At 37.3% G+C, this 16,861-nt stretch overlaps 3 protein-coding genes across 5 annotated transcripts; all 3 read right to left on the bottom strand.

The window, feature by feature from the left end:
* Nucleotides 1-1,046: 1,046 nt before the first annotated feature.
* Nucleotides 1,047-2,905, bottom strand: LOC141815903 (p-coumarate 3-hydroxylase-like). The gene is given in 4 exon segments (XM_074703770.1): nt 1,047-1,701; nt 1,794-2,188; nt 2,294-2,698; nt 2,701-2,905. Coding segments are annotated over 4 exon segments (1,551 nt in total). The 5' UTR covers nt 2,807-2,905; the 3' UTR covers nt 1,047-1,056.
* A 7,644-nt stretch (nt 2,906-10,549) lies between these two features.
* LOC141821481 (heat stress transcription factor B-4-like) lies at nt 10,550-11,288 on the bottom strand. Its single transcript, XM_074708900.1, has 2 exons — nt 11,028-11,288; nt 10,550-10,954 (listed from the first exon to the last, which is right to left on the bottom strand). The coding sequence occupies exons 1-2, from the start codon at nt 11,286-11,288 to the stop codon at nt 10,550-10,552; spliced, it is 666 nt and encodes a 221-aa protein (XP_074565001.1).
* Nucleotides 11,289-13,240: 1,952 nt separating this feature from the next.
* Nucleotides 13,241-16,776, bottom strand: LOC141821041 (putative protein S-acyltransferase 4). 3 transcript variants are annotated; one of them, XM_074708396.1, is made up of 6 exons: nt 16,365-16,776; nt 15,236-15,427; nt 14,843-15,151; nt 14,485-14,718; nt 13,644-14,201; nt 13,241-13,436 (listed from the first exon to the last, which is right to left on the bottom strand). In XM_074708396.1, exons 1-5 carry the CDS (start codon nt 16,431-16,433, stop codon nt 13,689-13,691), a joined length of 1,317 nt encoding a protein of 438 aa, XP_074564497.1. In that variant the 5' UTR covers nt 16,434-16,776; the 3' UTR covers nt 13,241-13,436; nt 13,644-13,688. The 3 variants fall into 3 exon arrangements, with proteins under 3 accessions (XP_074564497.1, XP_074564498.1, XP_074564499.1); XM_074708397.1 differs by having other exon boundaries at nt 13,695-14,201; XM_074708398.1 differs by having other exon boundaries at nt 15,236-15,354.
* Nucleotides 16,777-16,861: the final 85 nt, after the last annotated feature.

Below are 16,861 nucleotides of genomic sequence, written 5' to 3'. Positions count from 1 at the left end.
CTTAATGACATAGGTAATCAAATTGTTTTAGTTATCTCACCAAACACAACATGAAGGAAGCGTAGAGAAACTTACCAAGTGCTGAAGTAGTTTAAATTTCTACATGAATATTATTATATTAAAATATTTTTTATCAATTTAATTAAAATTATTTAAATTTTATCAAAATTATTTTAAAATAATTATAAAAACTACTAAATAATTACTATAATACTATGACAATATTTTATTAGATATTACATGTCGTAACAACTACAAAATAACTTTTACACATTGTAACAGCTACAATAACATTAAAAATAAAGAATAATATTATAACAACTAGTCAATAGCTATTGGCTATATGAATGTTGAAATATTTACCCCAAAAAAACCTTTAAAAAATATCCTATTTCATTTCCTTGTATGCTTGTAGATCTAATATTGGAAAACCTACAAAATCTTAGAATTAAAAAAAAATATATAGAATAACAACCAAATATTAACTGAAACAATATAATCACAGAATAATTAAGACTTAATGACATAGATAATCAAATTATTTTGGTGAGATAATCAAATTGTTTTAGTTATCTCACCAAACACAATATCAAGAAAACGTAGAGAAACTTAAAAATCATTTTAAAATAATTATAGAAATTACTAAATAACTACTACAACATTATATTAGATGTTACACATCATAACAATTAAAAAATAACTTTTACATATTATAACTGCTACAATAACACTGAAAATAAAGAATAATATTATAATTACTCAATAGCTATTGATAATTGTATGAATGTTGAAATATTTGCTCCTAAAAAAACCTTTAAAAAATATCCTATTTTATTTCATTGTATGCTTGTAGGTCTAATATTAGAAAACCTACAAAATCTTAAAATTTAAAAAATTTAATATAGAATAACAACCAAATATTAACTGAAACAATGTAGATTACATTACAGAATAATTAAGACTTTAATGACATAAATAATCAAATTATTTTAGTTATCTCACCAAACACACATAAAGGAATTAAGCGAAGAGAAACTTACCGAGTGACGAAGTAGTTTAAATTTCTGCAGGAACACGCGCGTATAGATGGGATGGCAACCTTGGCCTCGCCACAACCCGCAATGGAGTATGCATGAAGGTGATGAGGCCTGGAGTCTCCCTCATGTCGACATCCTCTGGTTTAACACCTTCTTCGAGTGCCCATTCGAAGTGGTGCAAGAGATGCGCCAACATCGAAGTGACCAGGTTGATGCCCAGCTGGGCTCCAGGGCAAACGCGACGACCGGCTCCAAATGGCAGCACTCGCATATCGTGACCCTTGATGTCGATATCCTCCTCCAGAAACCGCTCAGGGCGGAACTCTAGAGGGTTTTTCCAAAGCTTAGGATCGCGAGCAATCGCCCAGACATTGACAAGGATATTGGTGCCTTTGGGGATGTCGTAGCCGCCGATTTTGACCTTGGCACTGGCCTTGTGGGGAAGCATGAGAGGAGTCGGAGGATGGAGCCTGAAGGATTCTTTTACGATGCATTGCAGATAAGGGAGGTTTGCGAAGTCTGTTTCATTCACGATGCGTTCGCGTCCTACGACGCGATCCAATTCATCCTGGACTTTATCTTGAATTCTCGGGTTCTTCACCATCTCCGACATGGCCCATTCGACTGATATAACAGTCGTGTCCATTCCTGCTGTAATCATGTCCTGTCAAAAGAGTGAAGTGTTGAAAAAGAAGATCAATTTGCTGCTTGCACATCGCATGGAGGAATTGAAAGGATGATAGCAGAGAAACTAACCCAGAGGAGGCCGATAATGGTGTCCTCGCTGAGATCATATTGGTCTTTCAGTGTGAGAAGTGCATCCACAAAGTGATCCTTCGCTCGGCTCTTGTAGCGTGCTTGGGTGTGCTCTTCCATGATGATTTTAGTCAAGTTATCCCTCCGAGCACTGTGCTTCTCGTAGCCCTCTTCGTCGAGCGGGAACATCCATCTTAACCATGGCACATACTCTGCGAGTGAGAGTGAGGCTCCAAATTTGTGGCCGTTGGAAACAATTGTCTTGAACTCAACCCCTTGCTCATCGATACTACCATCTGGCTTCACAAATCGCTTCCCAAAAGCAAGACGTGTAATGTTGTGGAATGCCACAGTTTGCAGATGCTCCTTAAGCACCAGGCTCTGCCCAATCTTGTCTGCAAAATCAAAAAAATAAGATCTTCCTGTTTCGATCCGAACATTCGTGTGCAAAGATTGAAAATAGGAAGCACCAAATCAATTATGAAGAAGAGTTCAATTACCTTCCCGCGTGCAAACGCGGAAGATGGACTCGACCATGGAGGTGACCTCGTCCTCGCGGATGGGGCGGAGGGCCTCGAGGCGCTTAGGGGAAAACAGCTCGAGGTTGCAGACCTTGCGGACCTTGACATAGTGGGGACCGTAGTCAGCCCAGATTAGATCTGCCCCGTTTCGGCTGAATCGGGCGGATGTTCGGGTGCGTTGGCGGTCGGAGAGATGCTGGTCCTTCTCCTTAAGCACCTCGCGGGCGAGCTCGGAGCTGCAGACGACCACGGTGAGAGAGGTTCCGAACCATACGGACAGGATGGGCCCGTACGTCTGCGCCCACTCGGCGAAGCAGCGGAAGCGGACGGGCTCGATGTGGTAGAGGTTGCCGACGATCGGCCACGGCCGGGGCCCTGGGGGAGCCGAGTGCGGAAGCGGAAGTAAAGCGCGAGGATGACAGCGAGGGCGGCGAGGAACGCTGGGAGGAGATCAGTTCCGTCCGTGGAGAGCAGTCGCCGGAGATCCGCCATGGGCAGGGAGAGAGCACGACGAGAGTCGGTGGATATGGTGGACTACAAGTCTACACCACTGCCCGCTTGACCCTTTTATACCAAGTTTTCTATCACAAATGTTCATTTTACCCCATTTCTACTTATTGCAATTTATTGTCTAAATACCCAGTTTTATACTCGACTCAAGCAACTCGACAGCTCAACTACTCAACACACTTGATAGCTCGGTCACTTAGCTCACTCGATAGCTCGACCATTCGGCCAGCTCAGTCAACTTGACAATTCAATCTTCCTCGACAACTTGATGCTCTATAGTCCGATCACCTGACTCGGCCTTCCCGACTTATAAGTAAGTCCATCTCGACAAACCAAATAATTCTCAATTTAAATTCAAAAAATTCGACAAATTTTACCTAGAGTGCTGACTCAAATTGTATCTCAATTTCATACCCAAAGCTAGCAGTCTAGACAATGTGCCACCTTTTCTGGAGGGACTGGTCCCTCTACATACAACCCACGACACATGACACATACCTGCCAATTAAAATCCTCTAAGTCAGTCAGATTTATCTTACCAAATACAAGGATGTAAATCGAATTTGAAAACAGCAGAGATGAAATGGATGATATATAGTTTTCCAAGATGAGGAATGATCATGCAAAGAGTATCACACTAAGTGGTAGTAGTAATGAAGGAAAGAATAGTGTTCATAAATATGAACACCAAGGAACAAAATAAACCTTTCTTCTAAGAAACCAAACTCTATAGACACTTCCTAAATCTTTCCTCAACTAAAATGATTTAAGCATGCATACACTCTCTGGAAGAAAGCAAATCAGAGATTCCACCTGTTCTTTATGCTTTTCACCAATATTGAAGAACCTATATCAAGAAGGAAAACATTGCTAGCTTAAGGACCAACAAAATCATTTTCTAGCAGAGACCCGTCCACGTCAGTATTTAATAATTGATGCATAGTTGTTTCGTAGAGACAAACTTGAATGCTAAAAAAAAATTCAAACGTCGATTGTGAAAGGGTGGTCCATGGAGCTCGTAGTAACTTACCTCTTTTAGATTTGTCGGTCTACGTATAAATAATTAACGCTATGTTTGGATGGGTAAAAGAAGGTTCATTAACAGAAAGAAAGGGAAAAAAAAAAAGGAAAAGTAAATTATTTATGTTCTATTTGTTTAAAAAGAATAGAAGATTCATGTGTTATCTTGTTCGGGAATAAAAGAATGAGAATAAAGATTAAATATATAAAGTTATAAAAATACTCTCACTTCTTTAAAAAAAAGTCAATGTACATAGATAACAAATGAGAAACTATAAAATTCTATCAATATTACATGTAAAAAGTTTTAAAATAGATAGCGCATGCTCTTTGGATAAATTCATATCCTTGGAGGAGGAGAAGAAGATTAGGGTTACCTATTCTGTTCCTCTTAAGTCTTGTCCTTGAAGAGGTTAAGGATGAGGGCTGACGTCGATGTCATGGAGTCAAGTAGTTAGACACTGGACGGTGATAGGTTGGAAACGGACGATGATGGCGCGCATTATGTGAGGCCTTCCGTGCATTTGATGTTTGATTTGTTATATGAAGGTGATCATTTTAATTGACGACCATTCAAAAGTTTGATCAATTCAATCACATCATTTATTGCATGGACAAACACTCATCATGTAATTGATCATGTTAGGATATCAACAATACACAAACATTTATAATAACCACATGCATATTGAAGGCATCGTCTTTAGAATAAGAATTAAAGTTAGATAGTTATATGACTAGAAAAGTATGTCTTTATAATGTAAACACTTAACCTAGTACCTTTACCAATATGTGTGAAAAATAAGGGATGTGAGAGTAAGTTCTATCAATTTCGTTTGTCATTGTTTCTAAATTGTTGGAAAAAGATAGTCATTCAATTAAATGATTATATTTCTAAAATATTATGTTAATGATAAATTAGGTGAAATAGCAATGTTGAGGTATTTTAAGAAAATATGAGATAAACCTATTTCAAACAGGGCATCTCCCCCTCCACCTCCTCCTAATGCTGACTCGAATTCTAGTGATCTTGGGCTAAGAAAGAACATCCTCGAATATAATGTAAATGAAAGAGAAATTGTTCGACGTTACTATTTGCAAAAAGGTCTATTATATGAAGGTGATCAATTTTATTGATGACCATTCGAAAGTTTGATCAATTGAATCACATCATTTATTGCATGGATAAAGACTTATTGTATAATTGATCATGTTAGGATATCAACAATACACGAACATCTTATAATAACCACATGAATATTAAAGGAATCGTCTTAGATAGCAATTAAAGTTGGATAGTTATATGACTAGAGAAGTATATTTTTAATGTAAACACTTAATTTAGTACCTTTACCAATGTGTGAAAAATAAGGGATGTGAGAGTAAGTTCTATCAATTTCGTTTGCTATTGTTTCTGAATTGTTGGAAAAAGATAGTCATTCAATTAGGTGATTATGTTTCTAAAATATTATGTTAATGATAAATTATGTGAAATAGCAATATTGAGGTATTTTAAGAAAATGTGAGATGAATCTACTTCAAACAGGCATCTCCCCCTCCACCACCTCCTCCTCCTCCATCTCCTCCATCACCTCCTGATGCTGACTCGAATGAGTATCCTAGTGATCATGGGCTAAGAAAGAACATCCTCAAGTATAATGGGAATGAAAGGGAGATTGTTTGACGTTACTATTTACAAAAAGGTGAGTTTCAACCTAAGAATCATGAATTTCTTTGGTGTTCTTGTCCAAAGGAGAAATGAAGATTTCGAATTATATGGTTCAGTAATCATCTTAATTGGCTAGAGTACAACATTGCAAAAGACAAGGCCTTCTGTCTTTATTGCTATTTATTTAAAGTTGATCATGATGGTCAAAGTGGTGGTGATTCTTTTATTACTGAGAGATTTAAAAATTAAAAAAAGAAAAAAATTTTCATGAACATATTGAACATCATAGCAACATTCACAACATGTGTATGGCAGCTTATGACTTAATGAATCAAAAATAACATATTGAAACTTGTTTGATCAATCAGTCTAGTCAAGTAGCTACCGATTATTATGTTCGCTTGACAACATCAATTGATTGCATAAGATTTCTTGTGGTCAAGGATTACCATTTTGTGGTCATGATGAATCCACAGACACACTTAATCATAATAATTTTTTTGAACTATTAAGATTTCTTATTGACCATAATGAGGATATCAATAAAGTTGCACTGGACAATGCTCTCTTAAATCTCAAACTAACATCATCTAATATTCAACAAAATATTATCAGATTCATTGCCTATTTAACCACTAATTCTATTCTTGGAGATCTTTGTGATGAATTATTTACTATATTGGTTGATGAGGCTCATAATGTATCTGTTAAAGAGCAAATGATAGTTCCTTTACAGTTTGTAGATGAAAGGAAAATATTGTTGAACATTTTTAGACATTGTACATGTAAGCAACACTACTGCCTTATCACTTAAGACTGCTATTGATTCTTTGTTGTGCCAACATGAGTTGTCTATATCTAATTTATGGGGGCAAAGGTACGATGGAGCTAGCAATATGAGAGAAGAATTCAATGGCTTAAAAAGCTTAATTATGATAGAGAACAAAACTTGCTTATTATGTTCATTGTTTTGCTCATCAACTGTAACTTACACTTGTAGTTGTTGCTGAAAATCACATGAAGATTTTTACTTTTTTTATGTCATTGCACAGTTGAATAATATTATTGGAGCATCATGCAAGCGAAGACACATGCTTTATGAGAAATAATTTTTAAAAGTTATTAAAGAATTTGCAATGGTAATATCTTCACTAGGGGAGGTATGAATCAAGAGAAGACATTGAAAAGACCTAGAGTACTACATTGGGGTTCACATTATAATATATTATTGAGTTTAATATGCTTATATCCTTCAGTTATTGATATCCTTTTAATTGTTGAAGAGGAGGAAAAATATCACAAGCAAAGGGTGCAAGCAAATAATCTATTGGAATTGATGGAAAATATGAATTCATATTTCAGATGCACTTAATGAAGAATATCTTGAGAGCCATGAATGATTTATCACAAGATTTGCAAAGAAAAGATCAAGACATTGTAAATGTCATGATTCTTATAAGATCAAGCAAACATCAACTGCAAATTATAAGAGATGATAGTTGGGATTTGTTACTAAATGAAATTTCTTTATTTTGTGTTAAATATGAGGTAGTCACCCCACACATGGAAGACTTGTTCATCTTTCATGGGAGATATGATGAAATATTGAAGGAAGGACAAATCTTCACTATTATCGTGTTGAAATATTTTATGAAGTGATATATTTGCAACTTCAAGAGTTGAACAGTCACTTTAACTGAGGTGAACACATTGTTGTTATGTATGACTTATCTTGATCCATCAAATTCATTCTTTGCTTATGATAAGAGAAAATTACTTTAGTTTGTTCAGTTTTATCTATCTGCTTTCTCCTCGATGGAGTTAATGTATCTTGAGCACCAACTTGATAACTTTATTTTTGACATGCGAAATAGCAATCAATTTTCTATGGTTGCAGGGATTAAGCTTGCTAAAAGAATAGTTCAATTGAAGAAACATCAACTATATCCTTTGGTATATTTACTTTTGAAATTAACATTGCTATTACCAGTTGCAACTATAACTATAGAGAGAGTATTTTCAGCAATGAAAATAATCAAAACCTCACTTTGTAATCAGGTTGAGAGATGTTATGGTAAATGATTGTTTGGTACCATATATTGAGCAAGATGTGTTTGATACAGTTGATAATGAAGTTATTATTCAACATTTTTAAAGCATGAAATCTTAAGAAAGTATTATTGTAAAAACATATGAAGTTAATATATGATTTTTATTATATATTTTATGTTGTATTAATTTTTTTAATTTATTGAATTCGTATAATTCTTCCTAGTATGAAGATGACAAACCTTCATTGGCACTGAACATAGTGCCGGTCATCGATATGATTACAAAATTATCATTAAAGCATGCTTAAGCATGACTCTACGAGACCCATTATGTACATTAACAGGAAAGAAGGGTCATTCAAATCCCAAGCACTAAGGTAAGAAGAGAATAACACATTAAAAGATAGAAATATGTCACCAAACAGAAGATGAAGAAAAAATAGTTCTATTGATACCATTTTACAGTAACAATTCCTTCATGTATTTTAACTCAACATAATTCTTCCTAGTATGAAGATGACAAACCTTCATTGGCACTGAATCGATATGTACCATCAAAGCATGCTTAAGCATGACTCTAGGAAACCCATATGTTTACAAAATTATCATCACATTAAAAGAAGCATTGATACCATTTTACAGTAACAATTCCTTCATGATTTTAACTCATAATTCTTCCTAGTATGAAACAAACCTTCATTGGCACTGAATATAGTACCATTATGTACATTAACAGGAAAGAAGGGTCATTCAAATTCCAAGCACTAAGGTAAGAAGAGAATAACACATTAAGAGATAGAAATATGTCAGAGTTAGAATTTGCAGAAATCTGTGCCAAATTCAACTGCTTTTCTGTTAAACAATTCACTTCCTCCTCTAGCAAACTCTATGCCAACTTAATAAGTGGATGAACAACTTGGATGAGGCCTCACCCAGCAATTTGTACCCATTGAAAACTAAAAGGAAGCAGCTTTATAGAAAGAGCAGCAGCTCTATGGTGTTTTTGCAATGATTTTTTTTTATCATTCAATTTAGTTCTTCTTCAACCTAATATTTCCAGTGTAATCCTTTTCCACAAATTACCCATTTGTTCCATTCAATTCACAATGATGATAGCAGAGAATTGGGAAACTAGCTAAATTAATGAATAACACTGCCACATTGTATTTAGATAAGATCGGCTTAGAGGAAGGATGGATGTACCTCCTTTTCTGCAGCACTGTACAACCAAATGTGATAAGCTCTGCCATCCTTTTGCAGTAGTCGTCTCCTCTTTCTTAAATGGAGATAATTATGATTTCAAGAGGATATCAATGAGAATCATGCTGCAAACACAGGGATTGTAAGGAAACCGAACGAAATAACATTGAGCTAAATATATTAAACCAGATTGAAGCGAACGTGTAACCGGAAGAAACAAAATAGATGGATTGGAATCAAATCGAGCAGTTCGTAAGAATGCAGTAGCATCTGCGATCTCCCACGAAAGCAGCTGCATCGCAGAGATTCACGAAAACTGACGAGATTTATCGCAAAGAATGCAGGCGAAACGGCAAAACTCTTCGGACCTATGAGCGATTCACATAACAAAAAACCTAGATCGATCCAAATCCAAACTGAAAGAAAGGCACAAATCTTACTCCAATCGCGTCGCCAATCTTCGCGCCATGTTTCTCTATGGAAATCGATCGAAATCGAGGGCAAGGGCGGGCGGAAGAAATCAGTGCAACACTTTGGGGAGAAATTTCATTTCGAACCCCGGGGTTTTATATTTTTCAAAATACTCGAGCTTAAAATTTGGCACGCCAAATTTGAAGGGATGAGAATAAGGAATAAGATTTGGTTCCTTATGTATATTAGATTTATAAAATAAATAAATAATTAACTTATTAGCATTGCAGATGCTCTAATATTAGATTTATAAAATAAATAAATAAATAACTTATTAGCATAACTCATGAATAATTTATAAATAAATTTATTTAAATAAACTTTAACTTTTTAATGTTATATTTAGATACAAATAAAGGAGGAGCAAGTTAGCATTTATTTATCCAAATACGAAGGTAGAGCTATAAAATATATATAATATTAATGAAAAAAAATTAGGGTTGAGTAGGTTTAAGATTTAAGATTTAGAATTCAATTATATTCTCTTCAATAAAAAAAATGTAATTCAAACTTAAATGACAAAACAAAGCAATTCATAATCCCGAAGATTACAGTGCAATGGTGAAATCCTCCGATGATCACTCAGACATCTAAGATTAGAATCTCAATTATGATATTTTATAGAAAATTTTTCCTCGAATGAGAGGATGTGTCTAAAATTATTAGATGCTTGGATGTCGCTAGTGGACTTAAATTGAAAAGTTACAGTTGTCCACTACAGGGAGGATATTACTTTAATTTTATCTTAGTTTCAACATTTATTTATTTCAGCAAATTTGTCCACCGGGTCTCGATTTATCACTTCTCTTCTTTTGCATAAGGTGGAATCCGTCATTCTAGTGGTCCCACACAATTGGTCCTCATGATCATGTATGAGGAGGTCAATCGAAAAGTTACAGTTGATCACAACGGAGGAGAATATTGTCTCGACCTCGCGAGATTCGAACTCTTATCCTCTTCTGCAATTCTGTTCCGTCGTAATCCACTCAACTATGCCCCGGAGATCGATTTATCGCTTCTCGATTTATCAATTAGCGAAATGATTACTCCAAGAATCAATCAATTACTCTCTTTCACTCTCATGTGACTTTTCTGCACTTACATGGTGCAAAAGAACCATCTCTCGAATCCACAACATATCATCAAGTAATGTTTGTCAGAGACAAGTAGAATCTTATGCACTTAGTGACTGCAAAGGTTGAAGAAGAAACACCCTTAACTAACTCTTAAGCTACGTGCTGCCTGAGTTCACAAACATCTCAAAGTAGGAATTTAAAATGAGAAAGAAAAATGGATAACACTGTTCGTCTTGCACTAAACCTTCTTGCCATGGATTGGGAAGCCGAAGAGCTTAAAGCTACTCCCTGGAGGAGGTTCTAGCTCCAGTGGCCTGTTCCGGTGGTTTTGTATGAGGAGCACAATGTCATCGTAGAGCTTCTTCACGTGTGTCAGTTCGGACAGCAGCATCGAGTTCTTCCTCCTCAGTCTCTGGTTGTCCTCCGAGAGAGCCGACAGGAACTCGGCCTCGCCGGAAACCTGCAGAGGAGGCTGCTGGTCGGCCCAACTCAAGAGCTGTGGCGCCTGGCAATGGAAGATCCGAGCCGGCGCCACTTGAGGTAGTGTCCGCCGCCTCTGTATCTCTGAGAGCAGATGCTTCTCCCCTCTCCTGAAATGCTCGTTCGCGAACTCCCACCTGTCTGCTGCAACCTTCCTAAAACCCTGAAACGCAACCTCCACGATCTCAAAGTGCTGCAATAAAAAGAAATAAGAAGGTGAAGAAGAAGGACTGTACGTAGGTGTTGAGCTGCCTCACGAAGCTGGAAAAGTTGTTGTGCTTGAAGAAGTTGGGCAAGATGTCCCTCGCAAACTCCGACGGCCTCCAGACAACGAAGGCGGTGTCGTCGTCGCCCCAGGACACAATGTGGTCGGTGCAAGGATCGTCAACCAGATGATGGTCTTGGTGCAAGGTTTTGGATCGGAAGTCAACCAGATGATAGGTCTTGGTCAGGAATGGTGCAGGAACTGGTTTTGGAGAATCCATGGAAGTCGCCATGAGCGCCTCTCTTTCCCTCTGATGATCTAAGAATTTCCTGTAGATAGTCCTTTTTTCTGCTGCATATCTGCAGTTGACCCAAACTTTTGCACACGAAGCTTGGGATCTGAGAGTACCATAAAGGAGTTAACTTTAGTCACCATTCAAACCTCAAATCATTGCATTGGCTGCACATACTCGGAAGAAAATGAGAAATGTCAAGGGAAGGAACAGTGGTAGCTAGACTGCGAGCTGCTCTTAGAGCTTGAGAATAATGGAAGATTCTATCGCATGTGAGTCCCCTGCCATTGACTCACCAAGAGCAAGGGATTCATGTGATAAATGAGACAAACTCACACCTTCCTCAACCATGATGCACTGAATTTCTTTCTTTCTTTCTTTCTTTCTTTCTTTCTTTCTTTCTTTTTGTTTCAGATTCGTTTTTAGTGCGAGTTAACGAGAGTGCTGGAGTCGAGCATACTGGAGATGGAATGGTTAGGGAAAGAAGAAAGGGGAATTCTTTTGTGTTGCAGGAGGAGCTTTTTGATGCTGCAAAAAAGGAGAAAAGACCATCGAAAGTAGAAGGGGTTAGCAGACAAAGGAAGCTTTGCAGGCCACTTATCATTCTTTTGGCAGAGCGAGTAGGCCACGGCGCTAAGTGGGAGCTGATTAAAGTGCCTGTATATTCTGCTGCTGCTGCTGCTGCATAGAAAGGTGAGATCCAAATAATATATTGTTGAAAATTTGAATGAAAATAAAAAGTGGTTGAAGGAGAAAGCTCATTTGTGAATGAGAATATAGTTCTATATTGAAAGTTTTAAGGCATAGTGGTGACCTCTAAGTACCACTGGAGGGGACATATCTGTTTTAAAGAAACTGCGTTGAACGCAGATCTTGACATCATCCACTCAGCTTTCAGCGATTCAACACTCGATAACTCGGCTCTCGGTAGTCTGCCACTCGGCAGTCAGTGACTCGACCCTCTCGGCAATTGACGACTCAGCCATTCGGTTGACTCAGCACCGGTGATCGGGAAAACACCAACCCCTGCTGAGAGTTTGAAATTATCAATTCAAGTCATCTCTACCAAATAAATTGAATTGTCTTATAATTTTAAAAAGATGAGGCTTTGAGGTCGGACGAGATTACTTTAGAGTCTCAAGTGAGGTCCAGGACTAAGCTTATACTGAACCCGAAGTACAACTTAAGTTGAAGGCCACAACTATCTCACTCGGATGGGATCATTTCTTTTAGATTCATATTAACTCGTCTTGCCAAATTAATCTGAATTATGATCTTCATTTGACTCTTGATATTTATCCTAGAGATAACTAGGTCATCTATGACACCTGCAGAGAAGGAGCCATTGAAGTAGCCAAGATGTAAGATGTCCTTTTCCTCCCTGTTTTCTCTTAGAACAGTTAATGATTTTGGTTATTATCTCAATTAAATCCAAGACATTAAGATGCTAAGGGAAAAGAGCTTGATCCTAGGGAGTCTATGAAACTGACTAAGATTTATCATTTTAGAGGAAAAGAGCTGTGTAATTAAATTTTTGAACCAAATTAAAAGAAAAGAGACATTGAAACATTTCTGTTTGATTTCTGGTTAAATTCTTCCTCGATGGAACATCTACTGATTGGCAAACAAACAAAATTGGCATAATTATTTTCTCTATCATAAAAATTAATCCACATACTTTCTCAAAATTTGAGCTTAGTTTTTTATTTTTTACATAAAAATTTTAAAAATGATCCTAATGACATTTTTTAAGACTATTTTTTCTTCATTAAAAATAAAATCATAAATGCTAGGGCGGCTTAAAACAACGTCGAACCAATATTTAATTTATTGACCCTATAAATATTTCTAAGAAAATTCCAAAGTTCCACAATATATACACAGAACTCTAAGGTGCCGTCTAAGCTTTTTTTATTTTTTTATTTTTTTATTTTTAACTCTCCTGAAAACCATCTCACACTTGCAAACTTGTATACTTCTCGAGCTGGTGATGCAATTCTAAACAATTTTGGATTCAAACTGAAATGATTCTCTTTTTATTTTCCTTTGCATGAATGAGGCATCTGCATGAATCAAAACTCGATAGGCTGCAGAAGAGTCATCGGTTGGTGGGAAACAGAATTTGATTTATCTGAACTCGAGCTAAACCTGCAAAATTCCAAGCAAATTTTGTTAACGAGTGAGAATTTCTATCATTTCTCTGATCTAAAGATCACAAGGAATGTTCTATTTTTCTCTTCTTCCTTCTTTCTCGGCACAAGGAACAGAAATTATGTCAAAGAGTTGGCCTATCTGAATCAATTAACGGATTATAACTAGTTATGAGAAAAAGAGAAATGCAGAATTGATCCTTGCCTCATGTTGAATTCTGGTCGATAGCATATCATCACCAGGCAAAGTTTATACCATGTTTGAGTATCTTTGACTGATATTTCTTTCATCATCGACAGCTTCAGGAGCTTCCTTAGCTGCCCTTTCATTACTATACGCTTCATTTTCACTACTGCAGCTTTTTGAAGTTGAATGACTTAGTGAACAACGATCACAGTTTTGAGAAGTATGAATACCAAGAGGATCGAATGCATCGTCGTCGGTTAGATCCTTGACATCTTCATTATCTTCAATGCTACTGTAGTCCAGATTCTGTAGTATACTTGGAATGGTCATATTGTCGCCCACCGCAAATTTGTTTCCCATCTTTATGCCAAACTTCTCCTTCATGCTTGTTAGGTTCATGCCAATGTTTGGGGTGTCAGGTCCAACTTCTATCATTTCCTCATCCACAAATGATCTAAAATCATGCTCTGAAGGTGGGACCTTTGAGAAAAAAACCTCTTTGAAATTTCTCCAGTAGCCGTTGTTGTGTGGGTTATCTTTCTTATCGTATCGATATCGGAAGTTTTCATAGGTTGTCTGCAACATCGTTAAAGAACAACATCAAGCACATTCAGAATGAAAGATTGCACAAGGGTAAAAGAAGCACATTCAACCTTGTGATGTATGATGCTCTCTATAACCAAAGTACAAGCTACGAAATGTTATATTGCATAAAGAAACATGGTCAAGGATAGGGGTCATGTTGCTTATATCACATAAGTCTCGTCGTCCCTAACTTATTTGTAACAATTTTCCCTCTCATAAATCATCGGTGAACGAGTTTCGCGGGAGGGAAAACAATTGGCAATGGAATTTTTACCTGATTTGTGCTCACTAGATAGCAATGGAGAACAGTAAGCCCGCCGACAAACCACACCATGATGAAAATGAACACTATGAGAACCAACGACACCACCTCGTGTTTCATGGAGTTCCACATCGAGTTTCCATAGTGCTTCTTTTGATCAATAATGTTCAGCCAGGAGAAGATGAAGATGAAAATGCAGAGAAATGCAGATGTCGATATAAATAAACTGAAGAACCGATAGTTTCGCTGCAGAAGACACAATAAACGGTCAATGCAGCCATCCTAAAGATTCAAAAAACCGGCACCGAAATGATCTATCTAGTGTTCTGCAAAATAGAAAATAAATCAGATCACAGAGAACTCAGCTTACTAGTCCAATGCACTGACCAACCCAAGGGCAATGGTGATCGAACTTCTTCACACAATTGTTGCAGATTGAGCAATGTGAGGCGCGAGGTGGCCGGTACAACATGCAAGTATCACAATACTTCACCTTGATGACAAAGCCATTCACAATGACATCCTTTGTTCTCGGCAACCGTAGATGAGGTGCTCTTCCACTGATCCACTCCATGGATGGAGTTGTGGCATTGTATGCTTCATCACCATCCGGTGGCCTCGTGTTCCTTTGCACGATACCTGGGTCTCGACTGGATGTCATGAACAAAAAGGTCAAGTCCTGCACCATCCAAATCCCAACTCTTTAAGATGACAAGAAATTCAACACAAACAACTCTTACATCGACCGAGTGGTTCCACTTACAGCAATTGTCATCAGCAATGTCAGTATCAGAACTGGAAATCCAAGGATCGTATTGTGTTGCTTCTCATTCTTGTTCATTTTCAAGATTATATCCATGCAGAATGTTATCACTGGACCAGCTATTAGAATTGTTGTTAAGAATAATGAAGCAGCATCTGGGCCAAATATTAATCTTCCACCACAAAAGAATATCTGAATCATTTGAAATATGTAAGGAAACAAATTACATCACACATCCCAACCAAGAAATCATCAACGGAACAAGGAAAAAACAGGTGAATTCTACATTTGAAAGAAATATCACCAAGAGAATTTTATGCTCATGGATTTGTAATTGAAGTTTAAATTGTAACTTAATGGATTCTCCTTTGGAAGCTGCAAATTTTAAGCTTAAAGTCCATTAAGGGTTTATTTTGCAGAAAAAGGATTCAAATAGGAGTAACAAGTATTAAGATCTATGAAGTAAGATTGAATTACAATAACCACGACCACTGCTAAAACTAAATAGGGAAATGTATACCCATCACCTCTCAGTCAAGCCTATATGTTGATTTGATCGATAAAGATCAAAGTCGCGGTTATCTTTCTCCACTCAACATTGGCTATCTCTAGGAATGATTCTGTACTAAAGTTTCGCAGAGGAAATGCACCTTGTGTAGTAGCTAACAGGGTGGCATTAGGAATGTGCATACAAGTTCGTAACAAGGGATGTGATCTTGCTTGTGAAGAAGCTTAGGTTTCCATCAATTGTGGACAAAACAGGGTTTTGAACTCATGATATTAAAAGACTAGATATACAACAACGACGACGACGACAACGAACCAAGTATTTATCCCACTAAATGAGGTCATCTTACTATGATTACCATAATTCTAAGACTTTTTAAGTTGCACAGCCTCATGATATAAAATAGTACAAACCAATCTTGTGTGTGTGTTTTCTTTTAAATTTTAATAGGAATTGTAACTACATCACTTTGGACCTCTCAAACCCTAAGACAACAGAATACAATCATCTAACAAAAACAACAGAGGCAAAAGCTCAAACACTTTGGAGGCAGGAAATTGGAACCAAGATGCAACCTCAGAACATTGATGTAAATCAAACAACTGAATCAAAAACACTTACATTGTTTCCCTTCCATGCTTGATACAATCTCAACCTCTTGATCCCCTCTCTTTGCTCTGGTATCGCCATGCAGTCCTTCGCACCGAGCTTGAACCTCAATAGCTCAAATCACCAGGAGGAAGCAGATACCGGCGAAACCAAGATGTACGAGTCATCTAGAGGGTTCCTTCTTCATGAACCAGCCCTTTAGGAAGAGATCCGGTGGATTAAAAGAAGGAAGAAGATAGGAACGGATCGTTCCGTTGCTCTGAGTGTTGAGATCCAATGCATGCAGGTGCAGCTGCTGGATCAATCCATCCGTGCAACGTTCTTCCTCGAAAGAACGCCGCGCAGCTTTCCTTCATCTCTCGCCCCAAATCGAGAAGACAATCAAGAGGGGAGAGAAGCCGTTGGCTTATGTGGAACGCGTAGCTTGTAGGTGGACGACAGCAAGGCCCATTTGATTTGGCACGGGCGGAAACAACAACAATAATAATAAATTTATATAAAAAAATTGA

Source organism: Curcuma longa, chromosome 2 (genome assembly GCF_044706935.1).
Source record: "Curcuma longa cultivar G26 ecotype Majalengka, Jawa Barat chromosome 2, ITB_CL_G26_1.1, whole genome shotgun sequence".
In the NCBI taxonomy this organism is placed as follows: Eukaryota; Viridiplantae; Streptophyta; class Magnoliopsida; order Zingiberales; family Zingiberaceae; genus Curcuma; species Curcuma longa.
The sequence above is the reverse complement of the archived record's forward strand: the minus strand, read 5'-3'. Positions and strand labels throughout refer to the sequence as shown.

Bases quoted from the DNA above. Each gene is read 5' to 3' on its own strand.
- LOC141821481 (XM_074708900.1), bottom strand. From the start codon at position 11,288: ATGGCGACTTCCATGGATTCTCCAAAACCAGTTCCTGCACCATTCCTG. The intron at 10,955-11,027 runs GTACAGTCCTTC...GTTGCGTTTCAG, and splicing joins TGAGGCAGCTCAACACCTAC to GGTTTTAGGAAGGTTGCAGC.
- LOC141821041 (XM_074708396.1), bottom strand. From the start codon at position 16,433: ATGGCGATACCAGAGCAAAGAGAGGGGATCAAGAGGTTGAGATTGTAT. The intron at 15,428-16,364 runs GTAAGTGTTTTT...CAAATGATTCAG, and splicing joins AAGCATGGAAGGGAAACAAT to ATATTCTTTTGTGGTGGAAG. The intron at 14,719-14,842 runs GTAAGCTGAGTT...TGTCTTCTGCAG, and splicing joins TTGGTCAGTGCATTGGACTA to CGAAACTATCGGTTCTTCAG.